This window comes from Amborella trichopoda, chromosome 7, assembly GCF_054954075.1.
Source record: "Amborella trichopoda isolate Santa Cruz 75 chromosome 7, AtrichopodaSantaCruz75HAP2 v2.0, whole genome shotgun sequence".
Lineage (NCBI taxonomy): Eukaryota > Viridiplantae > Streptophyta > Magnoliopsida > Amborellales > Amborellaceae > Amborella > Amborella trichopoda.
The window spans coordinates 33,185,458-33,211,799 of record NC_142342.1 but is presented as its reverse complement, the minus strand read 5'-3'; the positions used below and the strand labels follow the sequence as shown (position 1 = coordinate 33,211,799).

At 35.1% G+C, this 26,342-nt stretch overlaps 2 protein-coding genes and 1 pseudogene across 9 annotated transcripts in view; all 3 read left to right on the top strand.

The window, feature by feature from the left end:
• Window positions 1-11,147, top strand: part of ABCG3 (ABC-2 type transporter family protein) — a 45,311-nt gene extending 34,164 nt beyond the window's left edge. For 5 of the 8 annotated variants that reach the window (XM_006833087.4, XM_088872748.1, XM_020662463.2 and 2 more), the window contains 3 exons: window positions 10,245-10,517; window positions 10,658-10,765; window positions 10,872-11,147. In XM_006833087.4, the coding sequence (XP_006833150.1) occupies window positions 10,245-10,517; window positions 10,658-10,765; window positions 10,872-11,111 (621 nt within the window). In that variant the 3' untranslated portion in view covers window positions 11,112-11,147. The remainder of the gene's footprint in view (window positions 1-10,244; window positions 10,518-10,657; window positions 10,766-10,871) is intronic. The other 3 variants (XM_088872750.1, XM_088872749.1, XM_088872753.1) reach the window with 1 other exon arrangement.
• Window positions 11,148-14,697: 3,550 nt separating this feature from the next.
• Window positions 14,698-17,457, top strand: LOC148781354 (glutathione hydrolase 2-like). Its single transcript, XM_088871050.1, has 3 exons — window positions 14,698-14,842; window positions 16,588-16,658; window positions 17,155-17,457. Exons 1-3 carry the CDS (start codon window positions 14,698-14,700, stop codon window positions 17,455-17,457), a joined length of 519 nt encoding a protein of 172 aa, XP_088727176.1.
• Window positions 17,458-17,848: 391 nt separating this feature from the next.
• Window positions 17,849-20,266, top strand: LOC148781353 (glutathione hydrolase 1-like; annotated as a pseudogene).
• Window positions 20,267-26,342: the final 6,076 nt, after the last annotated feature.

Below are 26,342 nucleotides of genomic sequence, written 5' to 3'. Positions count from 1 at the left end.
TGCCTAGGAGAGAGTCAGCTGTTTCCCTTGCGACTCCTCAACAAATTTCAGAGGGTATAGAGCGAATTATGCTGTCTTCCCCCATTACTGTGCCACTCACTTCTGAACTCCTCTCACCTCATCATTCCCACTCGTGCTACTTTTCCTACTCCGATCAGGAAGTCTTGGGCTAGGAAATTTGGAAGGGAGCTCTCTTTCCCAGGGATGTTTTGGATGGTGAAGTCATTGAGGGAGAACAATGCCTGCCATCACACAGGCTCCATCCTTTCCTGGATTCCTTTGAGGGGCTTGCAGTCCACCCTCAGCTTGAAAGATTGATTGAGGATGTGGATTCGAAACTTTTGGATGGCGTTCAGGGCTGCAAGCACTTTCCTCTTTACAGGGGCGTGCTTTGTCTGGGCCTCATTCCATGTCCCCAAAGGCATATTGAACAATTTCCTCTCCATTTTCCCCCTTTGCTTTAGCACACCTCCCCATCCAATATCTGGCGCATCAGTCTCCATTATCTTTAGCCCTTCTTTCGTCAGGCAGTGCTACAACTGGCAGCTTCCAGATCTTTTCTTTAGCTCGAACCACCAGCCTAGTGTGCTCATGCCCCCATGTTTTGTTTGACGTTTTCCTAGGTAAATTTCTAAGAATCTTTCTATCAGTTATCAGTTCAACATAGTAGTCTGACAGGTAACTAAGGCAGCCCAGGAACCTTTGTAACTGTGTTATATCTTTGATTGAGTGGCCTTGCACATGTATCTTCCTGTTTTTGATCTTTTGCCATAAGAATTCGATCTCCTATTGAAAAAACTTACAATTTTCTCTTTGAGAGAGCCATCCTGTATCGCTTTAAAAGAGAGGGCCATCCCGTATCACTTTCAAAGGTTCTTGATATCAAAGCCAGCCCCTGCTCTGGGGGGATGGGGGGGGAGGAGGATTGCTGGGAACGAAGGAACTGTAGCACTGTTTTACAATTTGACGGTACTGCAGTCCCTTAGGAAACAAAAGCAGAATGGAAGATGAGAAACATGATTGCATCTCATTTTCATCCTTTTAGGCTAGTACATATTGCAGTTGGGACCAGGAGGATAAGGAAGTCCCCTAACTACATGGTCTTTGGGAAATAGCACCTATTGTTATATTGGTACTGGGGTAGCGAGGTCTAGTCACTTAGGTTATGATCCATGATACTAATTGGGTTGTGGCCTGCCCATCACTTGATAATGTGGTGAGGAAGAATTGAAAGATGTACAAAATATTTGACCCCTCCTCGCAACCAAGGGAACAACATCATAGGTCCTGTAAGATTGTTTTGCTACATAACCCTCGAGCCCCATTATCTAAGGGCCAATGGGTGTGGCACCGCACTCTGTATCATTGCAAGGGAAGGGATGTGGTTCCACCCATAAGGTTTTCGATGGTTATTCTCCCAAGCGGATGACTCAATGTCTATATGGTCGTGTGAAGCCTTGGGGTTATTAGGCATGGTTAGGTAACGACCTTCCGGGTGATGTCTGCATGTCTGGCTGCAAAATTTTCAAGAAGTGATATACTGCACTTGGTCTAAGAAGGTTGAGGACCTTAAACTTTCCCTTAACCCGTCCCAAGCCCAGGTAAAGGAGGTGGGCTGTGTAAGGTAGGTAGCCAATGTAAAACTTAGAAGAACTTTCTAGGAATCTGAAATCTACATTATTTGCTTATGCTGGGGCGTTCCCTGTAAGCTAAGTGCTACACTAAAACCCGGTTACAGTGAGAAATGAGCTTGGGTTAGCTAGAGCGTTTCCCATAAGCAACGCGCAACAATGCTGTCTGGTTGTAGTGAAAAATAGGCAAGGGTTCCCATGACACTATGGACAAGCGCAAGTAAAGAAGCTAGTCCATGAGAATTGGCTCCAATAGGTGATCAGACGAGAGTAGATTTAGGTGTGCTGGCCATGTGCAACACAAACCTAGTACAATACTTGTTTAGAGGTACGAGTTGGTTCAAGTCGAAGGTTAGAAAAGGGCAACTAGTAGGCCCAAAAGGGCATGGTTGTAGTGAGAAAAGATATGGTGACTTATAGCCTCACTGAGCGTATGGTCCTTGATAAAGCAAAATGGCAGACTAGGATTCGTGTAGCCGACCCAAATAGTTAGGAAAAGTCTTTGATGATGATGATGTCTTGCACTAAATCCACCTCGGAGCGGAATGACTACAGGTTCCATGCTCTACGAGAGCATACAGGGGGTAACAACCATATTTTAATATGCTAGTGAGCAACAAGCTGGGTAAAACATAATTGTGCTCATGGTAAGTGGAAACAATGTATTACCGGTCCTCCATTATATTTTACTTTCAAAACTACCTCGTGTGGGACAATTATGGGTACTAAGCTCTACACAAGCATACATGGAGTAAGAATGATAGTTCAATCCATCGGCAGGTGATTGGCAGGACCGATGGCCATAGTTACAATAAGCGGCATGCTCCTACTGATTTGTATGTTTCGTGCCTACCTAATCAACACGGGTGAATATTCAAGTCTTGTGCTTTACATAGAAATGCAAGAGGTTAAGGCCACTGTCTAACTCTGGCTCTCATGATTAGCTAGGCCTTGGAGGGGTGACTTGCAACATCCACACACATGCCGGTATTCTCTATTTGGAAAGAGCGATTGACTCTATTATCGACCATGTCAGAAGGATTGCATTCCTTGACCATTGCTCTCAGCATGTCAAAGATATGGACAGTTAGGAAGCTATGAATTTAACATCCAAGCTTTATGGTGTAAAACCCTGATGAGACTTCAGGATTCCGCCATCCCACCCCAACACGGTCCTTCAACAAGAAGAGATGACAAATTACAGGGTGATTGGAGAAGGCATGTTTCTTGTAACCTGGTCTCGAGTGACCTTGTCAAGAAGAAGGCAGCCAAGAAGGCGGTTGAGAGCGCAGTAGTGAAGGTCAATACTTGCCTTCAACGCATTAAAGCCCAAGCTTCTCAAAGGGATTAATAGCTTTCCACCAACTCTGTACATTTACAGGGGAAGAAAAGCATTGGAATGCCTTCCCCAAAGACAAGGGGTACTTTGAAACCTGCCGCTCCTTCCCTGGTCATTACCAACCCTTCTATGAACCAATGGACAATGGTAACCTTCCACAATGGTAACCCTTCTCGAGTCTCTAAGGATTGAAGACCCCATAGAAGGGAAAGAGGAAAGTATTGCCTCTCTTGCATTTGATCTTGATTCAAGGGCCAGTGAACTAGTCGTGGGTGTGGAGGAATCCTCACCCCAGAGAAATTGAGGAGCTCCAGCAACGTTTGGTTGAGAAGGAAAACCAAGCTGAGGCCATAAGGGCAAAACGGTACGCAAAAATTGCCATGCATTCTACCAAATTAAATGTGATGGCTGCTCAACCCGCTATCCCTTTGGGTACAAAAACTTGATTGTACCTGTTGTCCTGCCTGCAATGGCCCCTTCTTTCAATTCAACCTCAATCACAAAGGTCGGCATTTAGTCCATGGTCATGGACATGTTGAAGAAGCTACAACTGCCTGGGGCTCAGCCGACATTCAGGCCTATGTTAGAGCTATTTGTTTGACCCCAATTTCTACATAAACACTTTTTTCATTTTAATAAACAATCACAAAATAAAAAAAAAATTGAAAACACATCCTACAAAATGTTTTGTTAGCCCAATCAACATAGGCCATCTTTTTTAGTGAGATGCTTAGATCTAGACCTTGGTAAGAGCTTTTCCCTTTCTAAATTTTTTAAATGACTTTATTATCATGAAATAAATAATGTTAAAAAAGAAAAAATAATTTTGAGTTCGTAAAGGTCTAGATCTTGAAATTCACCAAATGGATGGTCTAGATTCATTGTTGAAAGGGGACTCATTTTGACAATATTTATGGTGCAAAATGAAATTTATTTTTTTGGGGATTGACTTTTGAAATGAAGAGAGGGTGTGCAATTTTGAGGTCATAAAAATGTCAAAAACTTGGTTTCGTAGAATATTACAATGACATGGTGGCATGAAATCACTATATATAGAAATGTATATGATGAGACTGTATACTTTGGTACAATGAGTTCATAATTACTCTTGATTGCTTGATGTAAAATCTGGTGGTTGGTGGTGTTATTTACTAGGATCAAAATCCTATTTTTACTTTATTTTTATTGTTTTGAACTTTGTGATACATCTCTAATTGCTAGATTTCATATATGACAACCAGGAATGGTTGTGATCTTGTTCCAACTCTCATGCAACGGTTCTATAGTAATATAATGGAACAATCTTCAACAGTGATTTCAAAAGCAGAACGCCTAGCGCCTGGGCACCCGCCTAGGCGATCCAGAAGGCTTGGGCGCATCGCCTTGGCCTAGGCGGCCAAATTAGGCGGGATATCCCTGGACGCCTGCCTAGGTACCTGGGAATCCGCCTAGGCGGGTGCCTAGTGTCTAGCCTTGGGCGGCCGCCTAGTGTCTAGCCTTGGGCGACCGCCTTGGGCCTGCCTCCTCCCAGGGGCGGAAATGCCCATCGGTTAGGGCATTGTTTGGTCATGTTTTTAATACTAAAGGGGCAAACTTGTGGGTTTTAGGTTCATTTGAAATCTAAAACCCATTAGAGCATATTTTAGAGAGAAAAACCTCAAAAAACTAGTTTTTGATGATTTCTATAGGATCAAAGGGTTTCTCAAAGTTACGAGAAATTGATCAGAGCATCACCCATTGATATTAGATTTAGTTTTGGATGTTTTATAAATCTATGAGAGGGTTTTTTAAAAGGATTTTGAGTCCTTTGAAACATCTTTTGATGTACCCTAAATTCCTAATTCTTATGTGTTATACGATTATACTGTTAGACTATAGAGTCATTTTTCATTCTAATGGGCCACCTAGGTTCTGGGCGCCCACCTAAGCGTTGGGCGGTTTGGACCCCCCTGGTCGCTTTGGTGCCACCTAACGCTTTTTGAAACACTGATATTCAAAAACCATGTTTTGACATTTATGTGACCCCAATTTTTTAATCTAAAACCCATTAGAGCATATTTTAGAGAGAAAAACCTCAAAAAACTAGTTTTTGATGATTTCTATAAGATCAAAGGGTTTCTCAAAGTTACGAGAAATTGATCAGAGCATCACCCATTGATATTAGATTTAGTTTTGGATGTTTTATAAATCTATGAGAGGGTTTTTTAAAAAGATTTTGAGTCCTTTGAAACATCTTTTGATGTACCCTAAATTCCTAATTCTTATGTGTTATACGATTATACTGTTAGACTATAGAGTCATTTTTCATTCTAATGGGCCACCTAGGTTCTTGGTGCCCACCTAAGCGTTGGGCGGCTTGGACCCCCTTGGTCGCTCAGGTGCCACCTAACGCTTTTTGAAACACTGATATTCAAAAACCATGTTTTTACATTTATGTGACCCCAATTTTTAAATATTCACTCTTTTCGTTCTAATGAATGATCACAAAAAAGAAAACTTTGAAAACACACCTTAGAAAGTGTTTTTTTTTTTAACTTCAATTAATATAGGCTGTCCATTTTAATGAGGTGCTTATATCTAGGCCTTGGAAGGGTTGTTTTGAATTCAATTTTTTAAAAATTGATTGATTATTGGGATGAAGAGGTTATACAAATTCCACAAACCTGGTTTTCTACTCTATATATATATATATATATATATATATATATAGGGTGTAGTTGGCATATGGATGCATCCGTAGTTGTAGAGGAAAGGTGAACCTTCAAATTTTATCATGGTTTATAAGTTTGATGTAAAATGTTCTTGGGATTATCTCAAAATCTATTTTTATATCTAATTATAAAATTTTAAATTTCAAAATGGTTAAAATCAAGTAGATCTATAAACATATGAAAATCATGAAAATCTTGAAAATGGATGGTGTAGATAATATGTTGTAAATTGCACTATTTCTGAGACTTAAAATCTTTTTATTCTTCATGGTCATACATCTCGATGTCGAGATGATCAATCAAAGGGTTTTTCAACATTAAAACTACGTTTTCCGATGGATTTTTGAGGTGCATCCATAGTTCTACAGTTAAGGTTGCAACCTTATGTAAAATATTTCCATATATATATATATCTATCTATGTATGTATGTATGTATATGGAAAAACCTAAAAAACGCCCCTAGGTGAAATGCTACGGTGTTTCTCCACCGCCACAAGACTTGCTATGTTCGTGGCATGTCGTCAGTTGCGTTTTTGCGTGATCTTTTGACAACCACGGACATACTAGGTCCATGGCGATCGAAAAATGCATGCCGCTCGATTTTTTCGGACAGTGATGAGTCAATGAGCAAAAACATTGTTCATTTTCTCCCAGAGGCGTTGCATAGATGCTTCTTTCATATATATATATATATATATATATATATATATATATATATATATATATATATATATATCTATATGGAAAAGTCCTCCCAACGCCTATAGGCGAAAATGAATATTGATTTCGCCTACCCTCATCACCGTCCAAATTTCATCGTGCGGTCGCGATTGTCCGGTAGTTTTTTATTTTTCATTTTTTTCTACGAGTCAGAATGACTTGAAATTTGAAGGGTATGTACATCTTACTGAGGCGCATCTAATAAAAATATAAAAAAAATTATCCGCGAAAACGAAATTGGCCAAAATACCCCCGAAACGTTTCACATGTATTTTGGTCAATGTTTTTCATGTGAAATATTTTTTTAAATTTTTCGAAGATTCCCCCATGTTTGATGAATACATACTTCAAATTTCAGGTCATTCCGAGTCGTAGAAAAAAATGAAAAATGAAACACTACCGGACAATCGTGACTCGGCGATGAACTTTGGACAGTGATGGGGGTAGGCAAAATCACTGTTCATTTTCGCCTATAGGCGTTGCGTAGTGTTTTGTTATATATATATATATATATATATATATATATATATATATATATGGGAAAGGATGGAATCAGCCTACTCGTATGGGTATAAATATGCCCAGTGGTCAGGATAAGCTTGGGCAAAATCGACGTCCACTATTGTTTTTCCATTTCTCTCTCTATTCTCTGCAACGTCAATTCGAACCTGTGAACTGTTCACCTTATACTCTCTCTTTCTCGTACCACTCAAAACAGTCACCTGACAACCCCCTTCTCTCTCTTTCTCTCTGTTCACATTAGAGCCACTCTTTTTCTCCTCTCTGTAATTAGCATCTCTCTCTTGCCACAGCAAACATCCAACCACAGTCTCTCTCCATTTCTCTCACCACCTCTCTCTGCCATTAGCGTCACAACCACTCTCTCTCCTTCGCTGCCAGTAGCCTAACAACTAGAACCCTCACTAGCTCTCCATTGATGTGCATCTTACAGTCTCTCACCCTCCTCTCTCTCTATTGTCTGTCTCTCTCTGTTTTCAGATTATGAGTTGTCTTTTTTATTGAGTTGAGAACCAGGTAACCTTTTATTGACGATCATCGACACACTTCTTTATTCCACAGACCGAGTAAAGTCAGTTCAATTCAAAGAGAGAAATCTGAATGAGTAGGCTCAAGGACGTTTTGCTAGTGCATAAAGAGATTTTTTTGCATAGAGTTCTCTTGCTTTTTTAAAAAACAGGTGTTCTCAAACACAGCTTTTTGGTGAATTCCATCTCCATTAGGTTGAATTGGTAATTGAGAATTTCAAATTTGGAATGGTCTCAAGAGTTTAAATTGGGGCATGGGAAGGGTTGATTTCCATTTGACCTTAAGGTTTAAATTGGTTCCAATACCCTTCTTTTAGCCAAAATATGAGTTCTTTATTTGAGGTAGCTTTGGATACCACCTCTATGCGTTTTAGCATTGTTGGGGTGGTAGTGAGATCCGTGATATATGATTAAACCCCATACAAACAAGAACGAACATAAAGGGCTATAACAATCGGTATATTGATCACACAAATAAAAGCCCCACAAGACAGGTGTTCCGAGTACAGGGGTAAGAAACGGATGAAAATTACAATAATACAAAAGGAGAGCAGAAAGAGTTGGACATGGTTTATTCTTCATACTTTTGTCGAGGATGTTTCATGCTATTAGATGGGTGGTTGTTCAGCATTGTGTTAGAGGAGAGAGGGTTAATCACCCAAAAACCCATGGTTTTGTATGTGGAGCATGATGGGTTATGAGAGAGAACCAAACTAGTGAGCTTCCAATATCTAATTTCTTAAGCTTGATCTTCGAAGTACCATCAAAGCTCATTGTTGTGTGAGAGAGAGAGAGGCGATGCCCTACACCAAAAGTTGTCGTTATTGTTTCAGAGAGCCATTGACTCTAACATCGAAGAGAAATGGGTCTCATTATTGGTTTGTGCGAGAGAATAATGGTAATTTTTGTAGGCACAAAAGGCAAACCAGATATTGAGGTTTTGGATTCCATACCTGAAACTCAGATCCACCGTAGCTTGCTTCGTTCCTTTGAGAGCTCATATTATGTGGGCATGCAGCAGCAAGAGAGAGAGAGAGAGAGAGGACAATGAAGAGAGAAGGGCGAGAGGCTGTAAAATGCACATCAATGGAGAGCTAGAGAGGGTGCTGGTTGTGAGGCTAATGGCAGAGAAGGAGAGAGGGGCTGGCTGTGACGCTACTAGCAGAGAGAGAGAGAGAGAGAGAGAGAGAGAGAGAGAGAGAGAGTGGTGAAGGTGAGAGAAATGGAGAGAGAGAGAGACAGAGGTTGGTTCTTTGCTGTGGCAAGAGAGATGCTAACTGCTGAGAGGAGATTGAGTGGTGCTAATGTGAAGAGAGAGAGAAGGGGGTTGTTAGGTGACTGTTTTGAGTGGTATGAGAGAGAATACAAGGTGAACAGTTGGCAGATTCGACATGACGTTGGAGAGAATAGAGAGAGAAATGGAAAAAACAGTAGTGGACGTCAATTTTGTCCAGGCTTATCCTTGCCGTTGGACGTATTTCTACACCATACACGAGTGTGCTGATTCCATCCTTTTCCTAGATATATATATATATATATATATGGAAGCATCTACAAAATGCCTACAGGTGAAGTTCTACAGTACTTCACCTACACCTCATTACCGTCCAAAGTTCATCACACTGTCCTAGTTGTTCTTTAGTAGTTGAATTTTTTTAATTATTGTACTAATCAGATTTATCTAAAATTTGGGCTTGCATACATATGACCAAGTCGCACCAAAATAAAATATTAAAAAAATAATAGTCATAAAATAAAATGACAAAATTACCCCTTAAACTTTATAGGGGTATTTTGTGTAATTTTTATCATTTAAATTATTTGTTTTATATTTTATTCATGTGCATCTCTCTAAGGTGCACACACCTACAAAATTTCAGATCATTATGATTTGTAAAAAAAATATTAAAATTCAAAAATTATCAAACATCTGTGACCGTGTGATGATTGATAAACTTTGAACGGTGATACAGCCGTAGGTGAAGTATTGCAGAACGTCACCTATAGGTGTTTTGTAGTGTTTTTCTACATATATAGGGTTATGTTAGGATACTCGTGCATATGAGTATTTATTTAATGTACTTAATATTTTTGGACACTCAATACCCTCACCTCACTATACAGTAACCTTGTTATCTAGGGGTATTTTAGGTAATTAATCAGGGGTAAAATAAAATTTTTAACAGAAAGAAGAGCTTTTATTAACTATATTAGATGATGAAATCATTGTGACCTCACCCACATAGGAGCAATGATTGTTTTTTAACCACTAATAAATGCCGTTAGTTTCTTTTAGAAATATCTATTCTACTCCTAATGACGAATACCCTTATTAGTATTATAAAACATGAGTGTCTAAACAAAGTTGAGTATATTAAGAAAATACTCATGTGTGAGTACCCTAACATAGCCCTATATATATATATAGGGATTGTCTACAAATAGACCATTTATCTTTTGTACATGGAGGTCACAATCATTCCCACTCATTAGATGTTAAATTGGATGCCTAGGGGTGAGTCACGAAGTCCGAGGATTTTTTTCTTGGAAATTTGTGTCTATTAAATGACACTTTTACAACCACCCACTTTGAATTGTTACCCCCATGTACAAAAGATGATGGTCTCTTTATAGACAATCCCATATATATATATATATATATATATAGATATTCTTACATGTACTCTGTTTTTGGTTTTGTATTGTGTGATTATGTTTGACGAAAACATTTGGACCTTCAAGATGAACTGTTGTACTCATTAAATTTTGTGTTTGTTAACTTGTTCTGTAATGCAGATTTACACACATGAAGAATCAAACCAGCATTCAGGAGCACTAGTTTTCTTGCTTGGACACCTCCTCTCTAGCATACCTTTCTTATTTCTCATCTCTATTTCCTCATCCCTGCTCTTCTATTTCTTGGTTGGCATGAGGAATGAATTCAGCTTATTTATGTATTTTGTGCTGAATTTATTCATGTGCCTCCTAGTAAATGAAGGCCTTATGATGGTTGTCTCTTCAATTTGGTTAGAAGCATTCAAGGCTATAGTAACCATGGTTTCCATACAAGTAAGTAGGGCTTAATTTTCCCGTATTGACTGTCGTAGGTATTGACTGTCGAACTTGATAAAGACGAGCTTCCATTTCGATACATTGTTCATGGCTTTTTTACTCTCTGTTTTGTTTTCTAAGTATGATTTTTATTTCAGGTGTTGATGATGCTTGTGGCAGGGTATTTTAGACACCAAAATGACTTCCCTGTACCATTATGGAAATACCCTATGTCATATGTTGCTTTCCACACGTACTCTATTCAGGTAACTATAGTTTATGGTAATATGTTTAGGTGAAAAATAGGTGAACACGTCATCTGGGTCTTGAGTTCTTTCTTTCTCGCCCTCTTATGTCGATCCAATGTTGTAGGGTCTCTTGGAGAATGAGTACATTGGGACCTCCTTTGCAGTTGGGCAAGTAAGATCCATTACCGGAGTTCAGGCTCTTCGTGGTATATACAATATTCCTCCTGATGTCAATGCAAAATGGTCAAATCTACTGATCTTGTTTCTAATGGCGATTTGCTACCGTATCATCCTTTTTGTTTTGCTCCGATTCCATGTGAGGCAAAGGTTGGCTTCTTGTAGATTGTTTGGACTCAAAAGATAATGAAGAAAGCAATGTAAATCCTTGGTTTTCTCTTTTTCTTTGTTCGTCTTTTTCTTTTTTTCTGTTTTGGGTTTATCCCTGTTTTTGGATTCATTCTTTAGCGACAAATATTTTTGCGATAATGTGTGGAAATTCTGACTTGGGGCACTTGGCAATTGTATCTCAAGAAAGCCAAAGTCCCCCCTTCTTTTGAGTTTTTTAGTTATACATAGTTGGCTAACAGGCAGGGGAAACTTAATTTTTTCCACCCATCAAAGTCTTCTAGAAGTTTAGTTAGTAGGGGCTTCTAGAATGAATGCCCTAGCTTTGTTCCCTTCTTCTCTACCCTTGAAACTCAAAACTCTCTACCCAAACCCAACAAAAGTTCATGGGCTCTCTCTACTCTATATGCGAGTCCAAAAACCTAAGCTCTCATTTCCTGTACCTTTCGAACCTATAAGCCAGAGGTATGGTTTGTGCAGAAAGAGAAAACAGAAGGCATTTGGATTGAGTTTGGACGGAGTTTTGTGCAATGGAGAGAGAGAGAGAGAGAGAGAGAGAGAGAGAGGGAGGAAAATGAATTTGGTTTGAGACTTAACAGATTGAGCTAATCTATGAGAGGTCGCTTCTACAGCTATGCCCATGGATGTGGCCAGTTACCAACCTGAGTAATATATATATATATATATATATATATAGCAATGATCCAATGCAACGGTTGTATATGATGGAATGGCACTTCTAGAAAATCATGTTTGTTGTATTTGTAGGACTCTAATTTTTGTGTATATACTCTCTTCATCTCAATAATCAATTCCCCCAAAAAAAATAAAGTTCAATTTGTACTCAAGATATGGTCAAAATGAGTCCCCTCCAAAAGTAAGTTCAGGCCATTCATTTTGTGATTTTCAAGATTTTGGTCTTTATAAACTCAAAATTATTATTATTATTTTAACATTGTTCATCTAATGATAATAAAGTCATTCAAAAAAAAATTGGAAATGAAAAAATCCTTTTGAGACTTAAATCTATTTATGCATCTCACTAAAATGAACTGTTTATGTTAATTGAGTTAAAAAATTACTGTGTTTTCAATTTCTTTTTTTTTTTGTGATGGTTCATTAGAATAAACAGAGTGTATATTTTAAAATTTGGATCAAACAAATGGCCATAAGATGGTTTTTTAAGATTGTTGCATCATATTATTATACAACGGTTGTGTGAAATCATTGGTATATATATATATATATATATATATATATATATATATATATATATATATATATATATATATATATATATATATATGAGCAATGATCCAATGCAACGGTTGTATCATAGTATAATGCAATGACACTTTAAGAAAACCATGTTTGTGGTATTTGTATGACCCCAAATTATACACTCTCTTCTTCTCAATATTCATCTCAATAATCAAATCTCCCTCCCCCCCCCTCCATTAAAATAAAATTAAAAATTCAATTTGAACTTTAGGTATGGTCAAAATGAGTCCCCTTAAAAAACGAATTTAGATCATTCATTTTGCGAATTTCAAGATCTTAGCTTTTATAGAGTCAAAATCATTTTTTTTTTCTTTTAATATTGGTCATCTAATGATAATAAAGCCATCCAAAAAAAAGTAGAAATGAAACAAATTTTTTTAAGGTCTAGATTTAAACATCTCACCAAAATGAATGGTTTATGTTAATTTGATTAAAAAATACTTTTTAGGTTGTGTTTTCAATTTTTTTCTTTTTTAATGATTGTTCATTAGAATGAAAGAGTGTATATTTCAAAATTTGGATCAAACAAATGGCCATAAGATGGTTTTTAAGGTTGTTGCATCATATTACTATACAACGGTTGCATGAAATCATTGCCCTATATATATATATATATATATATATATATATATATATATATATGGAAGATGCTAGGGTGAGTCCACTTGCTTATAGGAAAAAATGAGACCAATGGCCCAGTTTGAATCTGGGCCGATCTGACGATCACGGATGTTCGTTAGTGTTTTAATTTTAATGTTTTTTTTACAAATCTAAATCACTTGAAATTTGAAGTGAGTGTACATAAAAAATAGGTGAATTTTCAAAAAATATCAAAATATTATTTTACATGAAATAAATTAACCAAAATACCCCCGAAAAGTTTCGGGGTATTTTGGTCAAGTTCTTTTTGGCGAATTGTTTTTTTTTTAGATTTTTATTAGGTGCGGCTTGATGAGAAGAACATATACATAAAATTTTAAGTGATTTGGATTTGTAGAAAAAAAATTAAAATTCCAACACTACTAGACATCAATGTTCGTCAGATCGATCCAGATTCAATTTGGCCTGTTGGACTTATACTATTCCATGAACTAGTGGGGTCACCCAAACTTTTTCTATAATCTTATGGTGGAGTGCTATATTGTAGGGGTTAAATTAACAACGCTATCAAGTCGACTTATATGTCCTTGATTCCTTAAAAAAAAAATGTGATATCCAGTTTGAGTGACATTCGCCCGATAAGTTTGTGCAGTAGACTTTACAAGTCATTGTAGAACTCGGCATAAGGCTTCGAGATATTCTCCCTTGGATTATCTGGAGACCACAATCAACTTTTATTTAGGGTCGATAATATTTTACTATCCCAATGATGTGCCGATTCAATGAAACTAGAGAACAAACCAAGACTAGTGAGCAAAATTGGATCCTATTATTGGGTTGAGTTGAGTGTCCTCTTTTAGGTGATGAGGTTTATGGGGTTTGTTTCATTGAGTAAGTTCTATTGGATATTTTCTGATATTTTTGCTAGTATAAGAAGCTAAATTTATCTTCATAACATTCGAAAACCTCAAATTTACAGGTCGTCATTATGCCAGAATTTACTCATAACCATGACTGACTTTTGTCTCATATTGATCTAACCTTGGAGTTCCACATACATTGCTCCTACATTGCGTTCATTTCAGCCCCTCATTTTTTGAGTATATTTTTTTGAGAATTATTATGAGTCATGTTTCGTTATATTTGTTTCCCATTTATGTGATTAAACTTAGATCTATGATTTTGTGATATCAATAGTGGGTTGTTAAGTCACGAAGGATTTGGACCCCTACCCTTCAGTGATATTAAAAGGATGCATTCTTGGTACATATGTATAGTGTTGGAAAGACGTATTTTTGGTATATGGGCTTCTATAAAAAGAAAAGCTTAACATTAAACTCTTGTCTAAATCCCCATTGACTTACTCTTTTTCTTTTCTTTTCTTCTTCTTCTTTCGTTTTCGTTTTCTTTTTCCTTTTTTTTTTTTTTTAAATGAACGTACCCAAAAGAAACCCTTCTATGTCTCCATCACATTTACTCTTCTGCCTTTCCCTCTCATATTCCGATCTCAAAGTATTTAAGGCCCTTAAGGCAATCCACATTCTCAAGGTGTTTCTCTCTTGTGTTAGTAGCAAGCATCCTCATGGCCCAGCACTCTGGATCTCAAGGATACGACTCTGATAGAGTATGTGGTATTTTGTGATGATTCACCCTCTTCTTTTATGGGTAATGACCATGCCTATGTGCCCCCAACACCCATGAAAAGAAAAGAAGTGATCACAGTAATGCATGGTGCTGTGTCGGCAGACGATGGCCGTTGTTCAAAAATCGGTAGCAAGATTCTTCAGAAAGGGGGTAACGCAGTTGATGCAGCAGTTGCTTCGGTGTTGTTAGCTCGGCATCGAGTGGCATTGGTGGGGGATCTTTCATGTTGGTTACATCTGCAAATGGTGAAGTGTATGACTATGACATGCGAGAAACTACTCCCGGAGCGGTTCAAGGGTAAAAGAATGAATACATTTACTTTTTTATTACTTAACAAAAAAACGAAAAAAAATTATTGTACTCTAATTTTCAACCGATTCTTGGCTTTCATGACCTTGTCAGACTTCTAGAAATAAAAAAAAAATAAAAAAAAAGACTGCACCACAGAAGAAGAATCGGACTCAGCCGAGTACCGTGTGCTGATTTTTTATATATTTTCTTTTTATAATTGTGTGGGGTTAGAGTGGCCTTTTTTGCTATTATTCACGATCTATTGCATTCTTATGTCTAAGGTTTGAATCCTGGCTTTATTAACAAATAAAAAATAAAAAATAAGCCCTGATTTATTTTATTAAAAAATATACATGTTTGAAAACGGGTTATTAAAAATAGATGCTGACTTATTTTATTAGAAATATATATCTTTGACCACACGGTTCAACCGCATGATTCAAAACCACAACCAATGGTTTGGGCCTTATTGGAAAGGGGACCCGGTTTCTATGTGGCCAAGCCAGCATAGGTAGAAATGCGGGCCTCTGAATAAATCTATTTTGAAAAGGATTTTAGGACTTAATTTTTAAGGACATGTAATCTCTAACATGGAGATCATGAATATGAAAAAAAAAAAAAATTTAAAAATTAAAAATTATAATTCTAGTAAGAAAATATTTAGACCGTTAGTTTTTATTTTTTTTAGATGGAACACCTACTTGTATCCATCTTTAAGATGGATGCTTTACACTTTCTAGACCACATATGTAGAAATGCGGTTTAACATGCATGAAACAATTTTTCTTTGTTAAAAGGCATAAGTATCTTATAATTTATTTCCTTTTGTTGTTGTTGTCGTTGTTGTTTAACATGACATGAACTTGGCCGAGTTATTCGGACTCGGTCGAATAACTCACCTTAGCCAAGGTTCGAGTACCATGGCCGAGTCGATAATCTGAACACTATTCTTGTGTGTTAAATAGGCAAGAAAAAAAAAAGCGTATTTTTTGAACTAAATTCCGTATGAATTTAATATGAGGATCTATATTTCCTCAATTCCTCGAAATCTTCATGAAGTTCTTTTTAATGCATGAAATGATTTTGATGAAATTTTTTTAGTATTATTATTATTCGCTCTTATAATGTTATGTTTCTATTCTCGGAGTGTGGCCGAGCCCATCAATTGCTCCTCGTTCATCCCTAATACTTGTGGCATGAGAATGCAGTATTTTCAAGGGAAAATTATGGAATGCCCATGTATAACATTCGCCCCAAGGCCATTCTCGTTGAGAAGTCTCCTGTACTCAATTATCTCAAAAAAACAAATTTTTCTACACTTTTGAGAGAGAGAAATAGAGAGGGAGCACAAGTGAGAAAAATTTCACATTACTTTTCTAATTTTATTTAAAAAGGGAGCCTACATCCTAAATTATACTAAAAGTGCCTTGGGGCCGGTGAAAAAAAAAAAGAAAAAGAAAAGACAAATTACAAAAAACCGCTTGGACTTAACTTTCTTTACAACGTCCCCAACCAACTTTTTTTATCGCAACTTTTAGCCCAAAATGAACTTTATAGCAAATACCCCCAAGTTAAGAAGTCATAGTTCTTTAGACCAAAATGCTCTCATCTTGGTAGTTGAATGCCATCGGCCAGGCATTGTAAATGTGATCTGACATATTGTTGTTGCGGTCTGACAGTTATGATGCCTCAGACCGACACTTGTAAATTTGGTCTAGTTGATTATTGCGGCGGTCTTGCAGTTTTGCCGGTCTGGCGCTATAATGCGTCGGCCCGCATAATTTGCATGTGGTCCGGTAGTTATTGTTGTATGAGTTCCAGCAATAATATGTGCCGGTCCGTCATTGGTGATTGTGGCCCCTTCATGTATGTATAAGGGTGTTTTCATCCTCCAAACTATGTTTAACTTGAGAAAAGTTAGTCTGCTATAAAAGTTGTCATAAAAAAATTGGTTGGTTGGGGGAGGTGTAAAGAAAGTTTAGTGAATGGGGGTTTTTGTAATTTTTCAAAAAATAAAATGTGTTTCTGGCATATATTTTTATAGGGGGGATATTTTAAAAAGAATGTGACATCTAAGGCAAATGCTACATCTAAGGAAATTCCATAGTTTTCCCTAATTTCAATTCATTTGTGGTTTTACTAACGAAATGCCTAAATAGACATTTCTTCATGTTCCATTTTTTCAAGTAATTTTTGAACAAACAAATACTCAAATACCATAATAATGTAAAGAATTATATTTACAGGATAGGTATGCCCATAATTCCCCTGCAAAAGTACAAGGTGGACTATCTGTAGCAGTTCCAGGGGAATTATTAGGTCTCCATGAGGCTTGGAAGAAACATGGCAGGCTTCCTTGGAAGGAACTAGTGAAACCTGCAATTGCTCTAGCAGAAATTGGATTTAGGGTGTCTCCTTTTCTATCATTTGAAATGGAACAATCAGAGGATGCAATACGCAGAGACCCCGGTTTAAGAGAGAAGCATGAAAGATGGAACACTACCGTAGATTGGAGATACATGTCGACACTGAACTTGCGAGCACATTGAAGAAAATTGCAGATCACGGGACTGCGTGTTTTACAATGGTTCCGTGGGGGTCGATTTGGTTGATGATATCAAAGACAAAGGAGGGATAATCACGATGGAAGACTTGAAAGGTTATACCATTAAATACAGGACGCCAATATTCAGAAAGGTCATGGGTCACGAGATAGTTACGATACCGCCTCCCTCATCTGGAGGCGTTGGGGCGATACTGTGTATTTCTTCTTAATTTACCATATCTCTCTCTCTCAGACACACACAAACACTTTTTCGTTAGTGATTGACTACTTGAAGGATCGATTTTCCCTTATAGGTTATGAACATACTTGCTCAATATGGAAGCTCTGAAACCCTTTCTGGTCCCCTTGGACGTTGAAGCAATCAAGGAGTTGCAATGAGATTGGTACTAGGTGACTCTGACTTTGAAAATGCTGATGCAATGAGATTGGGACTAGGTGACTCTGACTTTGAAAATGCTGAACCTGTTGTAGATGCAATGCTGTCTGACGTAGTAGCAAGATAACACAACTCATGATCCTTTCTTTCCTCTTAAAAGGTGCTCATATATATTTTTGGGTAGGGAGATTTCTACTTTTTATTTTATTGTTATATTTTCTTTTATGAAAAATTGTTTCATTCAGGCTGGACCTCATTTCTACAATATACGGTCTAGACGTATAAAGTATCTATCTTAAAGATGCATGAAAATCGGTAGTCCATCTAAAAGCATGTGTAACTAACGGTCCAAATGTTTTCTTACTATAATTATTATTTCTAGTTTTCATTTTTTTTTTCATATTCACGATCTCCATGTTAAAAATTATATATTTTCTAAAAGTTAGGATCAAATTCTATTAAGATATATTTATTGCCAAGCCCGCATTTCTACAATATGCAGGCTGGCCGTATAGAAATTGTGTCCTTTTTTTATTGCTTATTATTTTTATTTATTTATTTATTATTTTTTAGGGTGTAATGTGTGAAGGTATACTTATCTTCATGGCACTAACTACATGAAACAAGGGTTTGCATTAGGATGAACATAGTGGATTTGTTTCAGCATAATGGGTCGTAACACAACATCTTAGATTCTGATTACTATTTAGCACCAAAAAGATAAAAATAAAAAAACAATAGCCCTTGCATTAATAAGAATGATAATGATTTAAAAAGATAAAGATCTTGGAAGGAGATTAACCCATATCCCCCTTTATGATTGTGAAGAATTTTGCACAAATATTGTCGTGTAAATTTCTTCATGCATGTCAATGTGCAACGCCTTTCAGTGGTTAAATGAACACTTATCTCTTGTCTAACCACATCGTGAGGATTTCAATACAAAACCATTGAGCTCTCTCTCATGACTTTTTGAACTTTAAACTTCCATATTCAAAACATCAGCATTTTCCCGCAGGTAGAGTCTAACTTGTGACCATGGCACAAGCCACTTGTGCATTGTTGATAATGAGAGGAACACAATTTCTAGACTACTTCTGTTAATGCCTTATTTGGAGCACTGTTTCGATCTCCTAAAACAGGGATAATACTCAACATTCAGATGGACGATTTCAACATCCCTACAGACATTTCAGATACCGCTATACCTTTAAGATGTGCAAACTACATCAAGCAACACAAAAGGCCCTTATCCTTCATGATGCCCACCATAATCTTCAAAGTCCTCTCTCTCTCTCTCATCATCATTATTTTCGCTTTTTCCAATTAATTGGGGTCGGCTACATAAATCCTGACATTCTGCTCTATTAAAGACCATATCTTGCTCTTTCTCTCTGTTCTCTCTCTTATATATAAGAAAATACCTTATTACTACGTATCCTATTTATGTTAAATGGGATGGATAACTTAAGGGAGTGATCCGTGGAAGTGAAGGACCAAGAATAATTCCTACAAATATATAGGTCCATCTAATGGACCCATTTCCTTCTATTTTAGCACCTCGATTCTACCGTCTGGTATATTTCTACTCAGCTTCTGCTTCTTCATTCATTCATGTTTTACTTTATGTTTTGGCGTTATAGGCATTTGCTTTATGAGTGTGGAAGATCGAAGCCAAATGCACCCCATGAGATAACAAAAGTCGAAAATTAATTCATAAAAAATATCATCATCATCATCATTAGAGCTTTATTCTAACTATTTGATTTGTTAAAATATGATTTACAAAAAAATAAGAAATGAGAGAGAGACTCAAAGTTCAAAATGAATTGTAAATGGTCTTGGGATCATGGAGATTGTAGGACCCCTCAGTCTCTCTCTGGCTCATTGGGCTAGCGAGAAATATTATTACTTGAGTGCACATATTTCTTAGGGAATCTATAATAATAGACAATTTATTTTTGGTACAAAGAGGTTGCAATCATTTTTAACTATTAAATATGAATTAATTGGATAAAAGTGCGTCACAATATTCAATAAATTTTATTTTGGACTTTTTGCCCATACAACGACACATCCTCAACCTCCTGATTTCATATCTGATGTTTAATGACAATTGTGGCCGCATTGTATCAAAATTAAATATTCTCATTATGTACATTTCTTGTTTCTTAACATATTGCAACCTAAAATTCTTTTCTCTTCTTTTCTTTTTTTTTTTTTTTTTTTTCTTTTTTTTTTTGTGCAGCTCTTACCCAAGACTTTGGAATACGAGAATTGGAAGAGAGTGACTAATGATCGCATTGAAGTGTTCAAGGATGACAGGTTAGCCCTTAAAAAGAAAGGTCATGTCCTTAAAGAAGTATCAGACAGGTCGCACTGCCAATTTGTGATCCATGACCTCCCGCTTCTCTAACAAAAGGACCGCTCACTGCCGTAAGTGGCCCAAGAAAGGGTGGGGCTCCTTCTGGCCATCTTTTCAGTGTGCCTTTGCTACTTAGTTAACGGTCTTCTTAGAGTTTGGGCTCAACAATGACTATCTCCCTTTTTTTTCTTAATAATGTTAAACGCTCTTGTTGTCACTTGGATTTGAACTCTCTTTTTGTTAGTTGGATCTGTTATCAAATTCATTGCTATTTGGATTTGAATGACTCGTCCTTGTCCTAAACCTCTTTTTCTTAATGAGTGATAATTGTCTCTCTCTCCCTCTCACTTTACTCGTTATTTGGACTTGAAAAGATGAGTACCTATGTGATAAATCTCTGCTCGGAATGTACAACGTGGAAATGACCTATGCGATAAATCTCTTCCTGGAATGTAGAAATACACACAAATTTTCTTGGGAGAAAATTACATAGGGACAATTTTTTCCATCCGGGAATTACCAAACGAGATATTTCACGTAAAAATTATGACAAGCACCTTAAGGTTTTTTGTTTTTCACAAGTGCCCATATGTTTGACAATGACAACACCGGGCTTCAAAAAATCTCACAAAATATTTATGTTTCATCACTGTCATGTGTAGAAATCACCGGAGAACCATGTCTTTTAACTAGTGGATGCATTGTCTAGTCACGGAAATGTTGAATAGAATGGACGCTTTCTCCCATGGAGCCTCATCAAGCATCCAATCTCCCTCTTTATGTTCATGAGGGTGTACTAAGATCTAACAGCTTCAACTCATAGAGTAACTTAAAAAATATTAATAAAATAAATAAAAAAATTTAAAAATTGCACCATTTATGCACGTCAAAAAATTATCATTTCAAGATAGAACATAGACCGTCCAATATTTTGAGGGTTAGAGCTAGTTATTAGAAAACTTAAATTTTAGCTTTTGAAAGTAATAACGTAGTAATCCTTAGGTGGTTCCCAAATTATCGGTTTGAAAGAAAATCCTTCCGGGAGTATGTATAGTATACTCCCACGGGAGCATGTCATACATGGACATGATTTTGTCAAACGTGACAGCGCTTATTCATCATGGGCATCTTGGACATGATTTTATATTAGAGAAACTAATATCAAATTTCTAGCTGATTATTATGTAAAGCAATTGTGACTTTACTTTTAGCCAAAAAGTTATTATACTCCCATGGGAGTATACTGTTTATTCACTCCCTCCCGTAAAACCCAACCCGGAATTAATTTTAGGACTCCAACTACAGTTATGTAACTTTTAAACCCATAGATTAACCTCAATTAACAAAACTTCCTATTACACCCTCTATGCATTTGAAAAAAATAATTCTCAAGAATAAATAGAGACCATCCATTTTTTAGATATTGAGATCTAAGTGTTGGAAAAATCAAATTTCTCGTGGTTCCTAAAATTTCAATTTAAAAAAAATGGAAAATTATGTAAATATCCGTTTTAGTTTTCATGTTATTACTAAAATACCGGATGCTTTCCGTTATTATTGATATGTTCGTTTTTTAGATTTCATAATTTTTTTTATAAAAAAAGACGAAACTACCCATTTTTCAGTTTTTCCAAAAACAAAAAATAAGCCAATTTAGGTTGTTCAAGAATCAATTTTTTTTTGCTCTCTTGTGGGTCCTATGCGTATTCTCTCTGTACATTACATGGGTAAAAATTGTTTTCTTTTAAACTCTCTCCCCCCATTACCTATGATCTTTTTTTGGGTAAGTTTTATCCTAGCGTATTGAGAGAGGAATTTGGCCTAGTCTAGATATTCCCATAGCTTGAAGAGCTTAAATTGACGAGAGATCTTTTTTTTGAAGGTAAGGCACCATGGGCTGGGGCATCAACTTTCCATTCTCCTCTGATGTAGTGGCTCAAACTAGTTGTCCCCCTTGATTTTATCAGATAACTATGACTTCAGAGAGGTAGAGAGAAAATACCCCACAAGAGAGAAAAAACACCACAACTGAGGTAGAGAGAATACACCACAAGATTTTTGCTAATCTTCTAATAGTAGAATCCATATTTTTCATAAACTTAAGGGCTCTAACTAGTTGTTCCTCTTGATTTTATTGGATAACCATGACTTCAGAGAGGTTGATAGAGAAATCGCCACACGAGAGACAAAACGCCACAATAGAGGTATAGAGAGAAGACGCCACAAGATTTCTTCTAATCATCTAATCTCATAATCCCTAATATTTATCCTAAAGTTAGGGGCTCAAACGAGTTGTTTCCTATGATTTTATTGGATAACTATGACTTCATATAGGTAGAGAGAATACGCCATAAGAGAGAGAAAATATTTTTTTGGTTATTGAATAAACCAAAATTTAAAATTTTTGGTTTTTCAATAACAATTTTTTTTTTAAATTTTCGGTTCTTCAAAAACCGAAATTGATCTGATTGCGGTTTTTGAAAAAGTAAAAATGGGTAGTTTTTTCTTTTTTAAATAATTGTTAAGAAGTCTAAAAAATGGACATATCAGTAATTACGGAAAGTATTAGATTTTGGATATTCAAAATATTGAAAGCTTATCTAATAATTAATAATATTACTAAATGATAGTTACCAATTTGTAATTATAAATTTAGCCTCACTTTGTTTTATTGAGTGTTCTAAAAACCGGATCTGCCATTCCAAAAACCGATTAGATCAGCAGGTTTCAGCCTTAAATTTTGTTTTTAAAAAAAACTAAAATTTCTTTAAAGTCTAGTTTTATTTATTTATTTATTTTTTTATTTCTGAAAAAAATGAAGGTGCATTATGATTTTTCATTATTTTACCGAAAATAGGGAAATACTGAAAACCTGTCGAATTTCATAGTGTTTGTTCTTCAACATATTCATTTCACAATCAACAATTATTGCCATTTTTATTGAAGAAATATATTATTAATAAAAACAAAACAATGTAGTGCATGAATAGTTCCTAGTGAATCTCATTGGTTTTTTTTATTAATTTTACTTTTATTATATTTCCTTTTTAATACTTTCTCATGTTTTATGGGTAGAATGTTGATGAGCCATGCCCTTTATGTTTATGTTTTACACTTTAAAAAATACATGGATTTGTCTTTTCCATTTCATTAACGATATTTCTTTTTACCTTTCATAATTATCTAGTACCTTTTCAAAGCATGAATTGAACAATTAATTTTGAGCTTTTTAGATTGTTTTCTGGAATTTTTTTAAAAAATTAATCTTTTAATTATATTTTTGGGCTTTTCAAACTATTTGAAAAAAGGGCCCTTTATTTGGTATTTTACATCTTTGGATTAAGTTAATAAAGTGTTATTGAATTGGGTTTCGTGGCTTGCATCCTCCAAAGAGCTTGAAGAAGGCCACCTTAACAAAGAAAAAAAAACACTTTAGAATGAAGCATGTGAAAGCTTACGTGTATTGTTATGTTGGTGAAATATTTGACTATCAGATATTCATCGACCGGTTGGAATTATATATTATTATTTAAATTTTGATACTTTTCTATTAATCAGATTGATATGAATATTTAGATGTATATACTGGACACCATCCTACACTATAAAATAATATTTTAAAAAATATTTCTCAATGATTTAAAATTGACAAAATTCGCCATCATATTAAAGGGGTATTTTGGTCATTTTCAAATTTGAGAGATATTTGTTCAATATTTATTATTATGCACTTTATTTTTTAGTTGACAGGGGCAAAATTTCATTTCAATCCTATTTGCAAAAAAAAATTTAAAATTCAAATAATGATATACATTTTCAATCATCTAAAGAAAAAACTACTAAAATGTGGCACATATAAAGAAGGAAAAATAGTAATATAGGTAGAAAGATTCCTAGCCATCAATTTTCATCGAATGGTTAAAAATACAAGTTACCATTTTAATTGTAATATTTGTTTTACAAATTATATCGAGATGAAAATTAGGATGTATATACTTAACAACATCATGCGCCATATAAATTATTTAAATTTTTTTTTAAAGAATTGAAAATGATCAAATTAACCCCATCATTTTTAGGGGTATTTTGGTCATTTCAAATTCTAAGAAATATTTGTTTTATATTTTTTTTTATTGTACACCTTATTTTTTAATACACATGTGAAAAATTTCATTTCAATATGATTTGTAGAAAAGTATTATAAATTAAATGATAACATGTATTTAAGAAAAAAACTATCAAAAAGTGGTACCTATAATGAATAGTAACATAGGTGGAATCATAGCTGTCGTATCTTCATCGAGACGTTGAAAATATATGTTGCCATTTAAATTTTAATATTTTGCATTTAAATCAGATCAAGATGAAATTTTTGGCGTATATGATGTATATGCTTGACGCCATCACGCACGATAAATATTTTAAAGAATTTAAAATGACCAAATGACGTCCATCATTTTTGGGATATTTTTATCATTTTAAAATTTTGGAAATATTTGTTTTAAATTTTTTAATTGTGCACCTTATTGTTTAAAAATGTTGTTTAGTACACATGTGAAAAATTTCATTGCAATCCGATTTTTAGAAGAAGAAAAAACTAAAATTCAAATAGCTGCATTCATTTTCCACCATTTGAAGGAAAAAATTACCAAAAGATGGCTCCTCTAATGAATAGTAATATACGTTGAAGGAATCCTAGCCATTAGATCTTCATTGAGTCGTTGAAAATATATGTTACCGTTAGAATTTTAATAATATTTCTACAAATCAGATCGAGATGAAATTTTGGGTGTATATGCTTTACACAACCGTATACCGTATATGAAAATATATAAAAGATGTTTTCAAGAATTTAAAATGTCCAAATTAACCCTATCATTTTTTAGGGGTATTTGGCTCATTTTAAAGTTTGGAAAATATTTGCTTTATATTTTTATTGTGCAGGTATTTTTAGTACACATGTAAAATTTTATCTTGATCTGATTTGTAGAAAAAAATATTAAAATTTAAATATTAATATGTATTTAAGGAAAAAGCTACTAAAAAGTGGCACCTACAATGAATAGATACATTGAAGGAATCTTAGCCATCAGATCTTCATCGAGTGGTTGAAATTTTAACATTTTTTTTACGATGGATATGAAATTTTGGATGTATATTCTTGACACCATCATGGACCATATAAAAATATTCTAAAAAAATATTGTTTAAAATTTAAAATAACCAAATTAACCCTATCATTTTTCAGGGTGATTTGGGCCATTTTAAATTTTGCGAAACATTAGTTTTATATTTTTTTATAGTACACCTTAATATTTTTAGGATGCATGCAAAATTTTATCTCGATCTGATTTCTTTAAAAATATTTAAATTCAAATGGTAACATATATTTAAGGAAAAAGCTACCAACATGTGACACCTATAATGAATAATAATATACATGGAATCCTGGTCGTCAGATCTTCATCAAGTAGTTGAAATGACCAAGGTATTCAATTATTTGAATTTTAATTTTTTTGGGGATTTTGGTCATTTTAAATTTTAAAAATGTTTGTTTTATAATTTTTTTGTGCGCCTTATTTTTTAGTATACACGAAAAAACTTCATCTTGACCTGATTTGTAAAAAAATATTAAAATTGAAATAATGACATGCATTTTCAAACATCCAGTCGAGATTTGATGGCCAGGATTCTACCTATATTACTATTTAGTACAAGTGCCATCTTTTGGTAGTTTTTTCCCTAAATAAAAAGTTAGGTGTCAAGTATTTTTCCAAAAAGGGTACGGCTTGGATAGAGCCTAGGCACTAAACAATCAAATTAGAGCCTACCTTCAAATAGGGTCGAGAAATGTGGTTTCAATACTAGAAATATTTTTGATAGCCTTAAAATATATTTTCATCTTTATTTATAAAGTTTAAAGCTTCAAAAATAGTGTAGCTCAAACGATCTATGAAAACTTGAAAAACTTGAAAATCTTGAAAATTGACGGTCCAAAAATGTGTTATAAAATACACTATTTTCAATACTTGAAATCCATTTCTTTCTCATGTCTATGCATCTTGATGTTGAGATGATCAATTTGAGGATATTTGGGCATCAAAACAACCTCTTCTACTGAAATTTT

Coding starts and splice junctions, on each gene's coding strand:
- LOC148781354 (XM_088871050.1), top strand. CDS start 14,698: ATGCATGGTGCTGTGTCGGCAGACGATGGCCGTTGTTCAAAAATCGGT. Junction 14,843..16,587: donor ATTGGTGGGGGATCTTTCAT/GTTGGTTACATC, acceptor GCGGTCTGACAG/TTATGATGCCTCAGACCGAC. Junction 16,659..17,154: donor GCGGTCTTGCAGTTTTGCCG/GTCTGGCGCTAT, acceptor TTATATTTACAG/GATAGGTATGCCCATAATTC.